Raw genomic sequence first — 16,815 nt, 5'->3', positions numbered from 1 at the left:
ACACATCTTGGTAAAGCCTAGAAATAACCTATTCTATCCCATCTGTACACACACACACGCACATATATGACATACATACATGTAAGTGTGTATTTTTTCCAGGTAAAGACTCAAGTGTAAAATACCAACAGTAAAACACTTAGAAGAAAATGTAAGCATCTACCAGTATAAACAACAGGAGCAGGAGAAAAATGTAGAAGCTATAAAAGATAACATGAACGTATATAAAACAGATAAACAACAAGTTACTACTGTATAGTGCACAGAACTATATTCGATATCTTGTAGTAATTATAATGAAAAAGAATATATATGTATGTAACTGAATCACTATGCTGTACACCAGAAAAAAATTAACACAACATTGTAAATCAACTAATTTTTTTTAAAAGGGAAGATGAACATACATAACTATGTAAGGCAATCAACGATCATGAGAACATGTAAGAAAATACTCAAAACTCACTAGTAGTCATGGACATACGAATTAGAGTAATGATGAGATGTCACTACACCTGTAAGATCAGCAAAAATGAAAAGAAGCGATAAGCCCTGTTGTCGGTGGGGATGCTTTTGTACGTTGTCAGTGGAAGTGTGAATTGTTAGAGCCTGTTGAGGAAACCTGGCAACCTTCTTTAGATCCTGATGAGAACAGCCACGAGGAAGGTTTTTGTTGTGACACAAGAGAGGAATGTGAGCCCAAACCCTTTGATGGTATTAAGAAATTATCCTTAAAATTTTAGATGTGATCATAGTATTATGGTTAATTTCTAAAAAGTCTTTTTTTTTCCCCTTAGATGTTTGTACTAAAATATTTACTGGTAAAATGGCATAACACCTAGAATTTACTTCAGAGCAAGGGAATCCGTGACTGATGGTACAAAGCAAGGGTGAGCATGCTAGAGGCACAGGCCAAGTCCAGACCACCTCCCGGTTTTGTAAATAAAGTTTTATTGGAATTCAGCCACAGTCATTGGGTTACGTATTCATTTCATTTAGTATCGCTGAGGCTGCTTTTTCGCTCCAGCAGCAGAATTGAATACAGTGGAGACCGTGTGGCTTGCAAAGCCTAAAATATTTACTAACCGGCTCTTTACAGAAAATGTTGGTGAGCCTTCATCCATAAGGAAGCATGTTTGGCTGCAGATTCATAGTGGTTGGTGCTGGGGAACTGATGACCTGGGGTTTATTGGACTAATCATCCTGTTTGTGTCTGCTTGGACTTTTCCCACAATGAAAAGTTTAAAAGAGAAACAACAACTTTGACCCAGTAATCTCACTCCTAGTACTCTATCCCTTAGAAATGAAAGCATCAATTAGTAAGGATATATGGAATATAGTAACCATTTACTGGAAATAAATTGAGTCACAATACCGGCTGTTATAAATCCCATTCACCCATGCCATGGAGTATTATGTTGCCTTTTTAAAGGATGAACTAGTGTGTTACCAGTTCACTTGGAGAATTTTTCACCGGATATTTTCAAGCAAGAAAAGCAAGATGTAAAAAAGTCTGTGCATGACGGTCTCAGCTTTATACAACCGTGACAAAATTAACCACTTTGGAATGTAGAGGGGTGTGTGTGTGTGTATGATGCATAACAGGTTGTTAACATGTTGGGGTAGAATGACGTCTGTGGAAAGAAAGCAAAGCAAAACAGAAAAAGGAAAAACCTGTCCTTCAAAAACCAGCCTACGTCATACGATTCCGTGTATGTGTTTGTGTCGGTTGTATTTATCTGTATAACCTACTTTGCTAACTTCGAAAGAGGTATGATTTTAAAAACTACTGGAAAGGAGAGAATATTTGTCAGGCCTTATGATATGAGTAAGAAAATAAAATGGAGTTTGGTTAGGAGGTGGAAAGTGTCCAAGAGCGGGGATAGAAGAGCAGAGAGTGACCACTGCCGACCTTGGCCACCTAGGGAAGGCTCCATGGAAGGTTCTAGCTGGAGAGAGGGGCGGCTGGATGGTCTTTGAGTCACAGTCCCTCCCTGATCTCAGCGCCTCTTCCTCCTGCTCCCGGAGAAATAATGTTTCCCTGGGGGATGAAAGGCATCCCTTTGTGCAGGCTTTAATTGCCATGTTGTTGTGCCAAGTGGATGAGTGGCAGGCGGGCGCAGCAGCTGGGCACAGCCAATGCCAGGCAGCAAAGCCCGCTCCCTGAGGACAGCCCGGGCCAGCTGGCCGGGGACCTCTGCCCCCCGCTGGGGGCCCTGCACGGGGACAGTGGGGCAGAGGGGTCTTTGGGGAGAGAGGAGTTATTGGAGGGAGGGGAAGGGGCGGGGCGTCTGGGAGGGTCTCAGCCACTCTCAGAAGCTTATTCATCTCATCCTCCTTGCCCCTCCCCCTTCTTGTTTTTCAGACTGTCAGCATCAATAAGGCCATTAATACGCAGGAAGTGGCCGTAAAGGAAAAACACGCCAGAAATATCCTTTTGGATGTTGCTTGGAAGACCGACCCTGAATGGGGTCAAATCGTGGGGACTGAGGTCAGGGTGAGGTGTCCTTGCTCAGCTGCAGGAAGGGGAACCCCCACACCAGCCAGGCCCCCACCGGGTCTGAACAGCGTGGGTTGGCTGCTGCTGGCCTCAGAGCCCACAGCCGGCCAGGCTGGAAGGGACCAAAACTGCCATCTAGCTCAGTCCGGCTCCTCTCCTGGGACTTAGCTTCTCAGAACTGCCAAGTCATTTGAAGTCACTTTCCTTTGAGATACTTTCTCGGGGCACAGGAAGGGTTTTCACCTGTATCATCAAAGCGCTCTGGGCCCTGCACTTGGTCACATGACCACCCCCTTGGGAACATGATCAAATCCCCTTCTCTGAGCATGAAAGCAAAACAGAGGTCTGAGCAGCAGCGGTTGACCTTAAACTGACGCAGGGCCTCAGCCATGTAAGCAAGGCCACCTGTGTGGGCTCGTTCCCTGCACACCACCCCCAAGCCACGAGGAAGAAGACAAGAAGGTCAGGGTGGATTTAAGGAACTGATGATTTGAAGGTTTTCACCAAGCCCCACACATCGAGTTGGCAGAGGCCCTGGGCGACCACCACCATGGGTCTGTGGCCTTGGAGAAGAGTGCAGGCAGTGCTCTGGCTGGTGGATCCCTTGTGATCTGGCCTTGTGGTGTAGAGCCAGGTGCTGGAAGGCTAATCCTCAAAGGCCAAAGGAGAGGCTGCCAGTGATGCAGCCTTTAACTCTGCGTGTGCCCGGGCGGAGCACAGGGCCAGTGGAGGCTGAGCTTCTGCCTGGGGTGGGCAACTCCTTCTTACCGGGGCTGGTCCTGGTGGCTGCACCACAGCCAGTCAGGTTGGAATAGCTTGTCTTGAAGCCCCTGCAGGAAACCCTCCAGGCTAGCCTTGCCAACAGGATTCCCAGAACCCGTCATGCCCTTGGGAAGTGTTGCTAATAGCGTGTACTGTGCTTCACCAGAGGGAAAGTAGTTCATCTTTAGTGGGAAGATGCTCTGGTTGGAATTAGGACTTTGCTGTGGGATGGAGCTATAGAACCTCTCCCGGTTACCCCAGAAACCTGGGAGCCCAACAGTGAGCCTAGCCAGACCTTGCCCTTTATTCCTTTGACTCTTTGGTGAGTCAAGAAAACCAAACCAAGAAAAGCCTTTATTATTAGTGGACTGACTGATTATCTTGGAGGGAGTTACCCAGTCCTGACCCCTGCCTGCTAAGACTACTGATCAGTCTGATGCGAGGTAGGAAGTAAGAGAGGACCGTTGTCACGGGCCAGTGTGCTGCTCTGGATGGCATATGGGCACACAGAGGCCCATGCCTATAGTGGCCAGGCCATGTCACATCTGGCCAAGGAGGCCACCTGGGGTGGCAGAAGGGACACTGGAGAGAGATTCCAGAATCCCATCTCTGGAGCTCTGGCTTGTTCTGGGACCTTGAGTGGGCCCAGGTGGGGCCTCTGTGACCCTTAATTCTGTTGTCTTGGCCAAGTGTCGGCCAAAGAAGATTTCAAAGTCCTAACATTCTAGCTCTGACATTCTAGGAGTCTCTCTGCCTCACAATTTCTAAGGAGTGGATAAATGTTGAAAAGATCAACTCCATACAGTAGGGTTTAAAGCTTATGAGGAAACATTTCTTCTCTGTCGATACTTTTAAAGAGCGTCAGCTACCCTCACTCCTAACTGAATAAGCATTTGGGAAGTCTGACTTCAGAAATGCTGTTCAGAAGAGCATTTATCCCGGCTGCCTGCCTGGTCAGCAGGTTGGTATCCTGACCACGGTACCCACTTCTGGAGGACTGAGTCTTATTTTTCTTTATCTGTTTTTACAGCATCTGACGGGTATTGGATACATTACAATGCTTATGAAATCAAGACAGACAGAAAGGTCTCCTTGCCTCTTTCAAAGCCAGGGGTACCCAGCCCACTCCACCCCTGCCCTGACTTCTGTTTAGGTGTCAGGTTAAAGGAGCCACAATCTGCCATGAGAAATCATCGCAAGAGGGTACAAGGAGCTGTCCGTCTCACCTCGGCTTTCTTCCAGACCAAGGGGGCTGTGCTTTAGTTGATACTATAAGTTATTTGAGAAATCCCTCTAAGACTAAATGCCAATTTCAGCTTCCATACCCCAAACTCCATGTTCAAGGCGGCCCCTCTCAAAATGCAAATTTCAGTTCCTGAAAGGAACTTTATGATACCATCCAGCTCAGAAGCAAAACACCATGTCTCTTTGGATGAGTCACATCATTTTTAACCTGAGGCAAGTCTTTCCTACATGGCATGGTGCTTCTTACCGGAGCCTGGAAATAAAGAAGTCAGAAGTTCCAAGGAAGTTGCTGTACTTGGGATGGATGGTGCCCACCTACTGGGTGTAAGCAACAATTACAAAAGAAATGTGGAAATCCTCTCCTCTCCTCAGAAAAGGGCTCCCAAATTATAGAGGCCTGGTGATCCATTAAAATCATATAGGCCAGAAGGACATTTATTACACACAAATTGTGGCAGGCGGTCCATGGGTGGCAGGTAGGTTTGGAATTGGAACTCAGGGGTAAGTGGCCCCAGAATTCTGCATACAAGGAATTCAAGGGGTTGGGTGATGAAGGCACCCCTGGATGAGGCCAGGAAGGTTTATAGAAGAGGTGGGGTTTATGAGTTTATTTTAAGTTTAGGGAGAAGACATTTTAAACAAAAGATTGATGCTTTCAGGGCAAGAGCAGAATGCTTAACAGGAGAGGAGTCAGGTGCCACCTGGAAGAGGAGCCAAGGGTGTTGGTTAGCCAGGGTGTGGGTCCCCAGTAGGGGCCAGGGCCCTTGAAGCATGCCCTTGTTTTTCATTATTAATCACTATAGAACACAGAATTTTGAGAAGCTGTACTGTATGGTTAAAATGTTAACTGTAATTATCCCCCTGCAAAGGCCCCAATCACAGACTCAACAAACTTAGAGGAAGGGCAGTCTGTCTTCCCAAAGCAAAGCAAATTCCAACCAAAGCATCTCGCTAAAGGCAAACCAGGGCCATGGCTGGCCCAGAGTGCACTAGTGCAAATTAGGAAAATACACCCCTCCCAAAAGACATTGCATCTCTGGGGAAATTGTCTAACAATGGATTTTATTAGGATGAGGCCCTTTTTTGCCATCTGCCAAAAAATTGCCAGGATACATGTGCAGATCTGTATTGTCATCGTTATAAGTGGCGCCCCCTGCTGGGTAGTGCTGTGGCACCATGCGCAACGCACAACCCCCAACAGTGGGCTGTTGCAGGCTCCCTCCCAGGGCTGGCTGCGGGGGCAGGGCTGGTGCCTTTGTTTTCCATGACCCTCCCTCACCGTGCATACTGGGCACCCACCATGAGAAGGGGGCACAGACCTTCTGGTCTGTTGTCAACCGGCTGCCCCTCTCCAGCAATGCTGTTCTCTGCTGGAAGTTCTGCCACGTGTTCCACAAACTCCTCCGGGATGGACACCCAAACGTGAGTTCCTGGGGCTGCAGGGGATGGGCAGGGAGCCAGGGGCCCACGTGGGGAAAGTGCAGTTGCCTAGGTCACAGGGGCCGCTGTCCGCCCCCACACTGAGGGCGGCAACTGCTCCTTCTCCTGGCCTTTTGGGTATCAATTAGAGAGGCAGGTTCATCTCCCTCCGATCACCCTCTCTGCCCCACCCTGAGCCATCTTTCACCATCCTCTGTCTCCTCTCTTCTTTCTCCAGGTCCTGAAAGATTCTCTGAGATACAAAAATGAATTGAGTGACATGAGCAGGATGTGGGTGAGTTTGGACATGTGTCCAGGGGCCACCTATGGTTTCTTGTCCTTCCTTGGAGGCCACAGAACAAGGAATATGGAATGGAACAAATTCATTTCTTTCAGGTTGTTTAGGACTTCTATCACGAGCATCAGAGAGGGGTCAAGGATGCCTCCAGATGGAACTATGATAGCCACGGTCTTATCGGGGTCCCTGGAGGCTGCAGGGAAGTTCTAGGGCCTGGTGCTGCCGATGGAACCTCATGTCACAATGCTCTCTAGGCATTGAGCTCCCTCAGCAGTGACACTGCCACAGTTCTTTCTTTTCACTTGGTCCCACTGGGATTGTTGAGAACTGTACGTTGAGAACTGGGATTCCCAATCTTTAATGCTAGAGCCTTTTCTTTCCTATCTAGGGATTCTCAGGGCCTTAGCAAGAGGGAGGAGGTAGGTGACAATAATAGAATCAGCTGAAAGAAGTGTTCTTATACACACACCAGAAGCCCTCTAGATTCTGATACCCAAGGAGTATGTAACTTGCCTTCTGAAGAATCTCCTTGGTTGATTCTCATGTGTCTTTCTGCCTCACTGCTTAAGAACTACTATGTTAGCCCTTTCTTTTAGATTCTTACCTGTGTCTGTCTGCACTCACAAATGTTAGCAATTATGTTATCCAGTCTACCCATTACAGATGAGAAATACAGGCCCAGAGAGGGAAGCAGCTTTTCCTAAGTCACAAGGCGAGTTAGTCTGAACAAAGCTGAGGTTTGTCCCCAAATTTCCCAAATTCTTGCTAGAGAGCTTTCTATTATATTTCTGTAACATGGAAAGCTTAGGTCTTTTTCCTTTTTGCTAGAATTTACCTGGTATATCTTTTTTACCTTTTTACTTTTGACTTTTCTATATTCTTTCTAATATTTTTTGCATACATATTTATTGTAGTGTGGCCAGAGAATCAATATGATATTGACTTTTCAAAGTTTTTTGAGACTTGCTATATGAGCTAGTTTATGGTCATTCTTTTTAATTGAAGGATAGTTGAATTATAATATATTAGTTTCAGATGTACATCATAGTGATTGACTTTCCTATATTCTTATGTCTTAGAAATATCACTTGTCAATAGGATTTAGTTGCATTTTTTAAAAAATTCAAGGTGGAAGTCCTTGTCTTTTAACTGAACATTTAATCCATTTACAGTTATTATGATACCTAATATGTTTAGATTTCTAGCTCCCATTTTATATCATACTGTTTGTCCCTTCTGTTCTGTTTCTATTTCTCTCATCATTTGCCTTCTTTTGGATTGATTAGGTATTTTTTCTCATTCCATTTCCTCCTCATTACTAGTTGGGAGATAAAAAAAAAAATAACAGCAGAAGTTTTTTTAAAAAATTCTTGGTAATGTTATCTAATAATTACAAAATGCATGCTTGGGTTATCAGTGCCTAAAATTCATCTTTATTTGTTTCCTATATAGCACAAAGACTTCAGACTATTTTAACTCCATTCACTACCTTGTGTGTTGTCGTCATGTATTTTAATTTTGGTAATGTTTTTCTTTTTAGACCTTATAAGATATTTTAATTATTTCATTCTGTGCTGTTCATTTCTTCTTAGATCTCAGACCTTCCATCTGGGATCCCTTTCTTTCTGCTTATTTCCTTTAGAATTTCCTTTAGTAAAGAGTTTGCTGGTGGCAAACAACCATTTTTACCTGATGGAGAATGTCTTCCTCTCACCCTCATTCTTGAAAGATACTTCCTCTGGGATGGCAGTTATTTTCTCTCAGTAAATGGGAGATATTAGTCAGGATATCCTTCCACTGACTTCTGGCTTTCATCATTTTTATGAAGTCTGTTGTTGGACTCACCATCAGTCCTTTGAAGCTAATCTGTGCTTTTTTCTCTGACTTTTTAAAGTCTTAGTATGTATCTAGTTATGAATTTATTTTAGGTTCTTTGGACTTCCTAAATCTGTGGGTTAACATCTTTTATCAGCTATGAAAATCTCTCATTGTCTCTTTAAATATTGCCTTTGCTCCATTTTTTCTTTTCCTCTGAGACTTTGGTTAGCTGTATTTTAGACTTTCTCACTCTATTCCCCATGTCTTTAAACCACTTTCATTTTTTTTCTGTTTGTCTCTATATGCATTCTGGATAATTTCAGTAGATCTAGATTTCAGTTCACTTATTCCATCTTCAGCTGGGTCTAATCTGTTGCTAAACTTCTCCATAAGGTTTTTGATTTTAGTATAGTTCTCATTTCTTGGAGTTTTTTTTTTTTCCAAATCCGCTTGGCATTCTTTATAATTTATTGTGCCCTGCATATATTTTGAAACAGCCTCTAATTTATTTAGACTTATTAAATATAGTGATTTCATGTATCACTTTTTATACCTCCAGTCTCTAAAGTTCTCAAGATTGTTTTCTGCCATTTATTGTTTTGGTGAATTTTGTGCATGCTATGTGTGCTTAGTCATTTTTCTGCTATGAGCTGCTCATTTTCCTTGAGATTTTTTGGGGTGGAAATTCTTTGAAGTCTAACAAAGGCAGATTCCTCCAGAGTGAATTGGCATTTGCTTCCACTGAGATCACTAAATTAAATTCTCAGCTTAAAAGTTTGGTGAATCCTAGGCAGATCCCCTTGAGGACTGGCTCATAGGTCCAATTCTCAGCAGCAATTATTTCCTCCCTCTGATCACAACAGTGGTTTAAGGCAGTAGATTTTCTTTGCAGTCCTCAGGGGGTGATCCATCAGTACAGGAATACGTGTGTGTTATTTCCAATTTATCCTTAATTCCCCTGCACCAAGAAGGCAGTCTTTTGTCTCTTCCATTAGACTGTTCAACTTGGACAAGTGAGAGTCCTGCCTCCTGTTCACCACCTGGCCCTTGAGGCCCAGGAAACCAAAGCTCAGATTAACCTGGTGTGGTAAAGTGCCCCTCTCCACCATTTCCTGACCCCATCAAACCATCTGCTCTCTGAATATCTGAATTACTCAGTTCCTGGCCTGAGGATTCTTTGTTCTCTTGTTAGTTCATTAATGTATTCAAAGCATTTTTAATCTCTTACTCAATATTGTTAGTAGTTTTCAGTGGGAGGGTCAACCCAGGTACCTAGCCTGCCTTGTTATGCAAAATAGAATTCTTTTAGGTCTCTCTCCCTACATAGTCTGTCTCTTCCATTTGACTAAGAGTTTCTGAAGTTAGAAACCTGTTTTACTTTTTTTTTAATTAAGACTTTTTTTTCTTAAAGTAGTTTTTAGGTTCACAGTGAAATTGAGTGGAAAGTACGAAGATTTTTCCATATACTCACCCTGCCGTGCACAGCCTCTCCTATTATCAACATCCCCCAGCAGAGTGGTGCATTTGTTACAACTGATGAACTTACTGACACATCCATCATAATCACCAAAGTCCATAGTTTACACTACAGTCCACTCATGATGCTGTACATTCTGTGGGTTTGAACGAATGTATAATAACATTTGTCTATCATACAGAATATTTCCACTGACTTCAAAATCCTCTGTACTCTGCCTGTTCATCCTGCTCCGCCCCTACCTGCCACCCGCCACCTCCTTAGCAACCACTGACCTTTTTACTTTTTACCTTTTCCAGATGTCATCCTGTTGGAATCATATAGTATGCAATCTTTTCAGACTGGCTCCTTTCACTTAGCAATATGCATTTAAGGTCTCTCCATGCCTTTTCATGGTTAGCTAGCTCATTTCTTTTTCGTCTTCAATAATATTCCATTGTCTGGATGGACCACAGTTTGTTTATCCATTCACCTACTGAAGGACATCTTGGTTGCTTCCAAGTTTTGGCAAATATGAATAAAACTGCTATAAACATCCATGGGCAGGTTTTTGTATGAACATTAGTTTTCAGCTCCTTAGGGTGAAAACCAAGGAGCTCCATTAGCTGAATCATATGGTAACAGTATGTTTAGTTTTATAAGAAACTACTAAACTGTTTTCCAAAATGACTGTACCATTTTGCATTCCCACCAGCAACAAATGAGAGTTCCTACTCCTCTGCATCCTCACCAGCATTTAGTGTTGTCAGTGTTCTGGATTTTGGCCATTCTCTTAGGTATGTAGTGGTATTTCATTGTTATAATTTGCATTTCCTTGTTGACATAGGATATGGACCATCTTTTCATACGCTTATTGGCCATCTCTACATCTTCTTTGATAAGGTGTCTGTTAGGGTGTTTGGTCCAGTTTTTAGTTGGATTGTTTGTTTTCTTATTGTTGAGTTCTAAGATCATATTTATATACTTTAGATAACAGTCCTTTATCAGACGTGCCTTTTGCAAATATTTCCTCCCAGTGCGTGGCTTATCTTCTCATTCTCTTGACAGTGTCTTTTGCAGAACAGAAGTTTTTCATTTTAATGAAACCCAGCTTATCACTTCTTTCTTTCACGGATTGTACCTTTGGTGTTATATCTAAAGCATGATCCCCATCCTCAAGGTCGTCTAGGTTTTCTCCTTTGTGATCTCCTAGGGGTTTTATAGTTTCGCATTTTGCATTTAAGGCTGGTCCACTCATCCTTGAGTTTCTGACCCTGGTGCATCTTCACGTGAAACATAGTTGTGTTTCATGATGAGCGTATTTTTGCTTTTCCTACTTCTAACTGCTTTCTGATTTTTCTGTAATGAACAAGTATAATGTAAAAATTAATAATTATGAGTTTTCATAGAAAATTAAAACATTATGAAATACTGCCATCTCTGGCACTGACATCTTTAAACTCATTTGATTATTCAACTCTCTTTCATGCCCCTTGAAGCATCTTTCAGTGGGGGTCCTCTACTCTAGAGGATATAGATAGAAGAAAATGGAGAAGTCAAGAGTCCCGTGGGAGCCACAGCTATTCAGTTTAAGGTTCTTTGTGCCCCATTTCCCTCTTCTTTGGTATGTAATGGGAAGTTGCCGCATCACTCAGCTAAGCCTCGCTTCTTCCCAGGCACCTGGGACATGACTGCATGGGCAGACTCCATGGGAAGACTTCTTTACCAGCTAGGTTTGGTCCCATTTCAAGTCCCCATCCCAGGTGTAATCCACCTGGAGAAGTTGTTTCCTCTCCTGTGCTTAGAGAGAGACAGAAGAAAGGAGATAGCCCATGGCCAGATTGTGATTGCTGAGGGGGCAGACTTAAAATTCTTAAATGAGAAGCCGTGTCCCGAATTTATCCAAAGGACGTTTGTACACCAGATTATACTGTAAGAATGTTCCTCGAAACATAGTTTTTGTAGGAGAGCTTGCCTACAACTAAAACATACAACAGTAGGGTGTTGGTTTGATAAATTATGGTAGAAACTTATAATGTACTGGGCAGTCAGCAAAAATAATGTACAGAAGAAAATTTATGAAGATGGAAAACAATGCAGTGTATTCAGTGAAAAGAAGCCAAATTGATTCCATTTTATATTTTAAAGTAAAGGTGGAACACAGAGGATTTTCAGTAGGATACTGTCATGGTAAATACATGTCGTTGTACATTTGTCCAAACCATAGGTTGTACAACACTAAGAGTGAACCCTAATGTAAACTTTACTTTGGACAATAATGATGTTTCAGCTGTAATAAATATCCCACTCTGCTGTGGGATGTTGACAGCGAAGGAGGCTGTGCGTGTGTGGGGCAGGAGGTATATGGGAAATCTCTGGACTTGCTGTGAACCTAAAATGGCTCTAAAAAATAAAGTGTGTTTCACTTGAGAAAATAAAATAACATTGAGTACCCCAAAATGTCAGACATGTTTATATCTGATGGTTAGGTTAAAGGTGATTGGTTTGCATATGTACTTTTTTATATTTTCCAAATTTTCAATAGTGGACATATGTTATTTTCATACTCAGAAAAATTTTTTTTTCAAATTTTATTTTTTATTGAAATGTGGTTGATTTACAATTTTAGTTGCAGATGTACAGCAAAGCGATTCAGTTATACATAGACGTACATCTATTTTCAGATTCCTTTCCATTACAATTTATTACAAGAAATTGAATACGGTTTTCTGTGCTATACAGTAGGTCTGTGTTGTTTGTCAGTTTTGTATATAGTAGTGTGTATCTGTTAATTCCAAACTCCTGATTTATCCCTCCCCCGACTCCTTTCCCATTTAGTAACCATAGAAAAATATATTCTTTTAAAAAGACGTCCTAGTTGTAGGTCTTTCAACCCAATGTTCTTAGTGGTGACACCTGCTCTCTGTCCTCTTCCTGAAGGGCCACCTGAGTGAGGGGTACGGGCAGCTTTGCAGCATCTACCTCAAACTGCTGAGAACGAAGATGGAGTACCACACCAAAGTGAGTCTCTGGGGCCGTCCTGTCGCCGGCCCCGCCCCCGCCCCCCCCCCCCCCCCCCCCGCCCCGCTGGCCCCTCACACCCGGGTGAGCGTGATGGTCAGGTCTCTCAGTTAAGAAGACAAGCTGGCTTCCCAGATCCCACATTCCAGCCGTAGGAGAGGAAACCCCTTATAGGGCCACTGTGGTCAGCCTCTGAGATGTGCAGGGGAACTTGGGATTTTGGTCCAGGTCTTCTGCACCTTTTGCTCCCCGTTTTGCAAATAGAAAGAGGAACCTGATCTACCAGGTGGCCTTACGAAAATATTTCAGAAGACTTGACTGTTAATAAAAACAATTCCTTCCATTTATGGAGCAAGTTCCACACTGGACCTTCTTCTGATCAAGATATGACTTGAGTCAGTATTTCTTGTGCACCGAATGCGTATAAAACTGTGTGCTCCGTACCAAGTGGCAGAGAAGAATAAAAGGAAAGGGTCTGCTGTCTAGGAATTGACATCCGTTTGGGAGAGAAGGCTTACACACTTGCAGTAGCCGTGTAATAGTGCCAAGCAGGTGTGCATGCGGGCAGAGACGTGGAGTGACCTGCCGGGTGGGAGGAAAGACGGCCTGAATTAGGGAGCTGGTGGTGGAAACGGACAAGGGAGGAGACTTAAGAAGAAATACCGTAAATTAGTGTCTTTTGTCTTCCTTATCTTTTATGTCCTCCGGGTAGCTTTGATTCCTTGAAACCATCCGAGTCAGTAGGACCTTTTCTGAACATCATTTAATCCTCACAACAGCCCTATGAAGGAGGTATGATGACACCTCAGGAAAGTGAAACTTGGATGGTGGTTCAGTCCCTTGTCTGAGTCACAAAGCCCCTCGGCGGTGTGGTGGGATTTGAACCCAGGCCCGTGTGACACTGAAGGTCTCACAGTGCTCAGTGGCCACCCTCACTCCCCCATGTACTGTTGAGTGCCTGCCCTGGGCCAGGGCTGGGCAAGGTTTGGGAGAGAGAGTGGGCAATAGACTTGGCCACTGTCTTCGGGAGTCATCGTCCAGCGGGGAGAGGAGCAAGGGGGCTCACAGAGCACGTCATGGGGCTTCTTGCCCAGACTTGGGCGACCAGGTGGGCTTCTTAGAGGCAGTGACCCCTGAGCTCAGCCTCAGAGTGTTACAGTCATCTGTGCTGCATGACACATCACCCCAGTACTTAGCAGCTGAAAACAACAGTCCTTTGTTATCTCTCTTTGTTACACTCTGTTGGTCCAGAGTTCCAGAAGGGCTTGGCTGAAGGTCTCCCGTGGGGTCACAGTCAGATGCTGGCTGGGGCTGAAACTGTGTGGGGCTGGCCTGGCATCTCTCTCTTCCAGGGCTTCCTTGCAACCTGGAGAGTTTGCCAAGAGAGCAAGCAGGATGCATGGCATTTAGCTGACGCAGCCTCAGGAGTCACAGGGCATCCCTTCAACCATCGTATATTGGCTGAGGCTGCCACAGAGGTCCCTAGATTCACAGGGAGGGGACGGATACCCCTCGAAGTGGAATGTCAGGGTCACATCGTAAAGAGAGCGTGTTGAATGGGATGCGTTGCAGCAGCCATGGTTGAAAAATATGTTCAGCTGCCTTCCGGCCCCACAGTTCACATCCCTCCTTCCCTCCCTCCTGCGGGGTTCACTTTCTCCCCTGCAGACCCCAGTCTGCCACTTCGCGGGCCGATGAGGAAGGACAGGGTGGGCGTACCCAGGCGGAAGGTCAGCTGGGGACATAGGGCAGGAGGCTCGCGACAGTTTGGTATCCATATGGACCTATCAGGAGCTCCACATCAGTGCGAGGAGCTGGCGGGGTGGAGAGCGTCAGGCGACTGGGCAGGAGTGTGAGGCCATCCCAGTCAGGGTGCAGGGTGACCTGGGGAGAGCTGGGCCGTCGGTCTGGAAGAGAGTGAGAGCCAGAATTAGGACAGTTGTCTCTGGGACAGACAAGGGTTGGGGACTGCCTGAAGATTGGCAGGAAAAGGAGGAGAGGGAAGGGGGCAGTAACTGGGGGTGGGGGGGGCATGGGGAAGAGCTGGGCGACAGGAAGCCGGCAGGAGCTTAGGGAGGCAGAGTGAGGCTGTGGGCGCTCTGCACCGGGGGCTCCGAGAGCACAGAGAACAGGAGTGCATGTGTCCCTGGGTCCTGTGTGTGGCCCAGCATCTAGCCCAGAAGTGCTCGGTCAGGATTTGTTGGGTGAGTGAGAGAAAGAGCCAGAACCTAGACTGGATCAAATACACACAAGGGGAGGGGCTGATCCTGAGTTGGGAAGGAGGCGGCCCTCTTTTGAAGCTGGAGGGAGGGAGGGAAGGACCACTGGGTACCTTGGAAGTGTGGGAAGGGAATGGGAAGCAGGGTGCTGAGCTACCAGTGATGTAAGAGCAGGCACGTGCCAGGAGCATGGCCCCAGGTTGAGAGTGGGAGCACGGGCAGGGCAGGAGCGAGGACTGTTGTGGGGTGCTGAAGCTAGAGGGTGCAGTTTCACAGAGACCCCGGCTGTGAGTCCTTCTCCAGGGAGACTGGCAGCTGGCCTGAGGCACAGAGCATGTGACAAAGACCCAGGCTCACTGGGTTGACCTCAGTGTGGTAGAAGGACAGGCAGCAAGAAGGGAGAGGGCGTGAGGGATCAGGTCACCATCACATCCAGACTGAGCTGAGCAGGAGGGAAAGGCAGCCAGAAGGGGGCAATTCAGGAACCGGCCTGAGTCTCCAAGCCAGAGGAGCAGAAGTAGGGGGCCTGAAGGCAGGAGGGGCCATGAGGGCAGAGGGCAGCAGTGTTATAGCTGGAGAGGGAGGTGCCAGCGGGGAGGATTTCTGTCTTCAGAGCCTGAAGAATTCACACGGAGGCCCCTGGATGGACTGGCCGTTCATCTGTCTGTGCTTCCCTCCTCCTGCCCCTCTGCCCTGTGTTCCATCCACTTCGAACAGACCATGCCAAGGAGGAGAGAAAGACACAGATACTTGATGATGACTGATGATACCAAATAATTTCCCCTGATTTTGGGGGTGATATTTTCCAACCTTCAAGTTTATGTTACTAATGATATTTTGCACCACTTAATATGAGAATGGGTTTGCCTGCCCTGAACTCACAACAGCAGCTTCGAGAAACGGTCCAAGGACAGCGGGAAGCATGGATAGGATTCAGGATGTACTGGGGTTAAGTGAAGGCTGCCCTGCCTGTGTGTTGTGGGCATCAGGTTGAGGGCCGACTGCTGTCACACACTGGGTGTCTCTGCACCACGGAGATGTCCGTGGCGTGGGTTGTGAGGGAGCGGCCCTTCCCTGGGTCCCAGGGATGGTATGGAACTTCCCCTGTGATGGTGGGTGGGATGTGACTGTGAGCCAGTCAAGGGGTCTGTGCATGTGTGACGTCGTGAGTGCTGCGCCCCTTCCCCGAGGAGTGTGCCGGAGCCTGCAGGAGCAGAGTCCAGCCTGCTGCTGCCCGAGCTCCATGGGGATGGCTTGCTTGATGTCGGCTTCGTTGGTGTGTGTAGGGAGCTCTGGAGGGTCCCTGTTCTCACTGTCCTCCTCTGCCTCCCAGAATCCCAGGTTCCCAGGCAACCTTCAGATGAGCGACCGGCAGCTGGATGAGGCTGGAGAGAGTGATGTTAACAACTTGTAAGTGGCTGTCCTGACGCTCTGTCCAACGGGGAAGAGAGCTTGTGTAGGGGCTGTCACCTCTAGCTGGGGTCACAGAGGACCCGATGGCCAGGATAGCGGCTGGGGTGGGGACCAAAGCCCTTGAGTGATTGGCCTTGGGGCCACTTACTGCGGGTGCCTCATCCAGAACCCTCCAGGCCTCCCTTCTCTGTGCCCCTCTGCTCCCCCAGCATGGGACCTGCCCTCTCCCTTTGCGGCTGTCACTGTCTAATTTGCCCTCCTTGATCTTCAAATGGCCTTAGTACCCACTTAGGTGGGGGCTAAGAATTGGAGCTGATGTGTGTGTGTCTGTGTGTGTGTACATGCATGCACCTGTGCCCGTGTACGTCGGGGGCGGAGGCAGCAGCGCAGGGCGTTGGGGAGGGGACAGGTGAAGTGCTAGCCTCAGGCTGTGGAGTATAAGCTCTCTCTCCCCTCGGGCCCAGTTTTCAGCTGACAGTGGAGATGTTTGACTACCTGGAGTGTGAACTTAACCTCTTCCAAACTGGTAAGTCTCCCCCTCGCATCTGGCCCAGGCTCTCCTGGGAATCACTGAACTCCCAGCCTTGTTCCCTGCTTGGACCACCTGGCCTGGCCCCCGTCTCTGCATGAGGTGGGCAGCACAGGGCCGGGAAGATAGAGCACG

The 16,815-nt window shown here is 46.4% G+C and overlaps 1 protein-coding gene across 4 annotated transcripts in view; it reads left to right on the top strand.

Moving 5' to 3' along the window:
- Positions 1–16,815, top strand: part of HIP1 (huntingtin interacting protein 1) — a 135,946-nt gene that overhangs the window by 86,787 nt on the left and 32,344 nt on the right. For all 4 annotated transcript variants that reach the window (XM_006180940.3, XM_032459571.1, XM_032459572.1 and 1 more), the window contains exons 2-7: positions 2,366–2,429; positions 5,787–5,929; positions 6,165–6,221; positions 12,439–12,519; positions 16,072–16,148; positions 16,616–16,677. In XM_006180940.3, coding sequence (XP_006181002.2) covers positions 2,366–2,429; positions 5,787–5,929; positions 6,165–6,221; positions 12,439–12,519; positions 16,072–16,148; positions 16,616–16,677 — 484 coding nt within the window. The remainder of the gene's footprint in view (positions 1–2,365; positions 2,430–5,786; positions 5,930–6,164; positions 6,222–12,438; positions 12,520–16,071; positions 16,149–16,615; positions 16,678–16,815) is intronic.

The sequence above is a fragment of the Camelus ferus genome, chromosome 18, assembly GCF_009834535.1.
Source record: "Camelus ferus isolate YT-003-E chromosome 18, BCGSAC_Cfer_1.0, whole genome shotgun sequence".
Taxonomy (NCBI): domain Eukaryota; kingdom Metazoa; phylum Chordata; class Mammalia; order Artiodactyla; family Camelidae; genus Camelus; species Camelus ferus.
The sequence above is the reverse complement of the archived record's forward strand: the minus strand, read 5'-3'. Positions and strand labels throughout refer to the sequence as shown.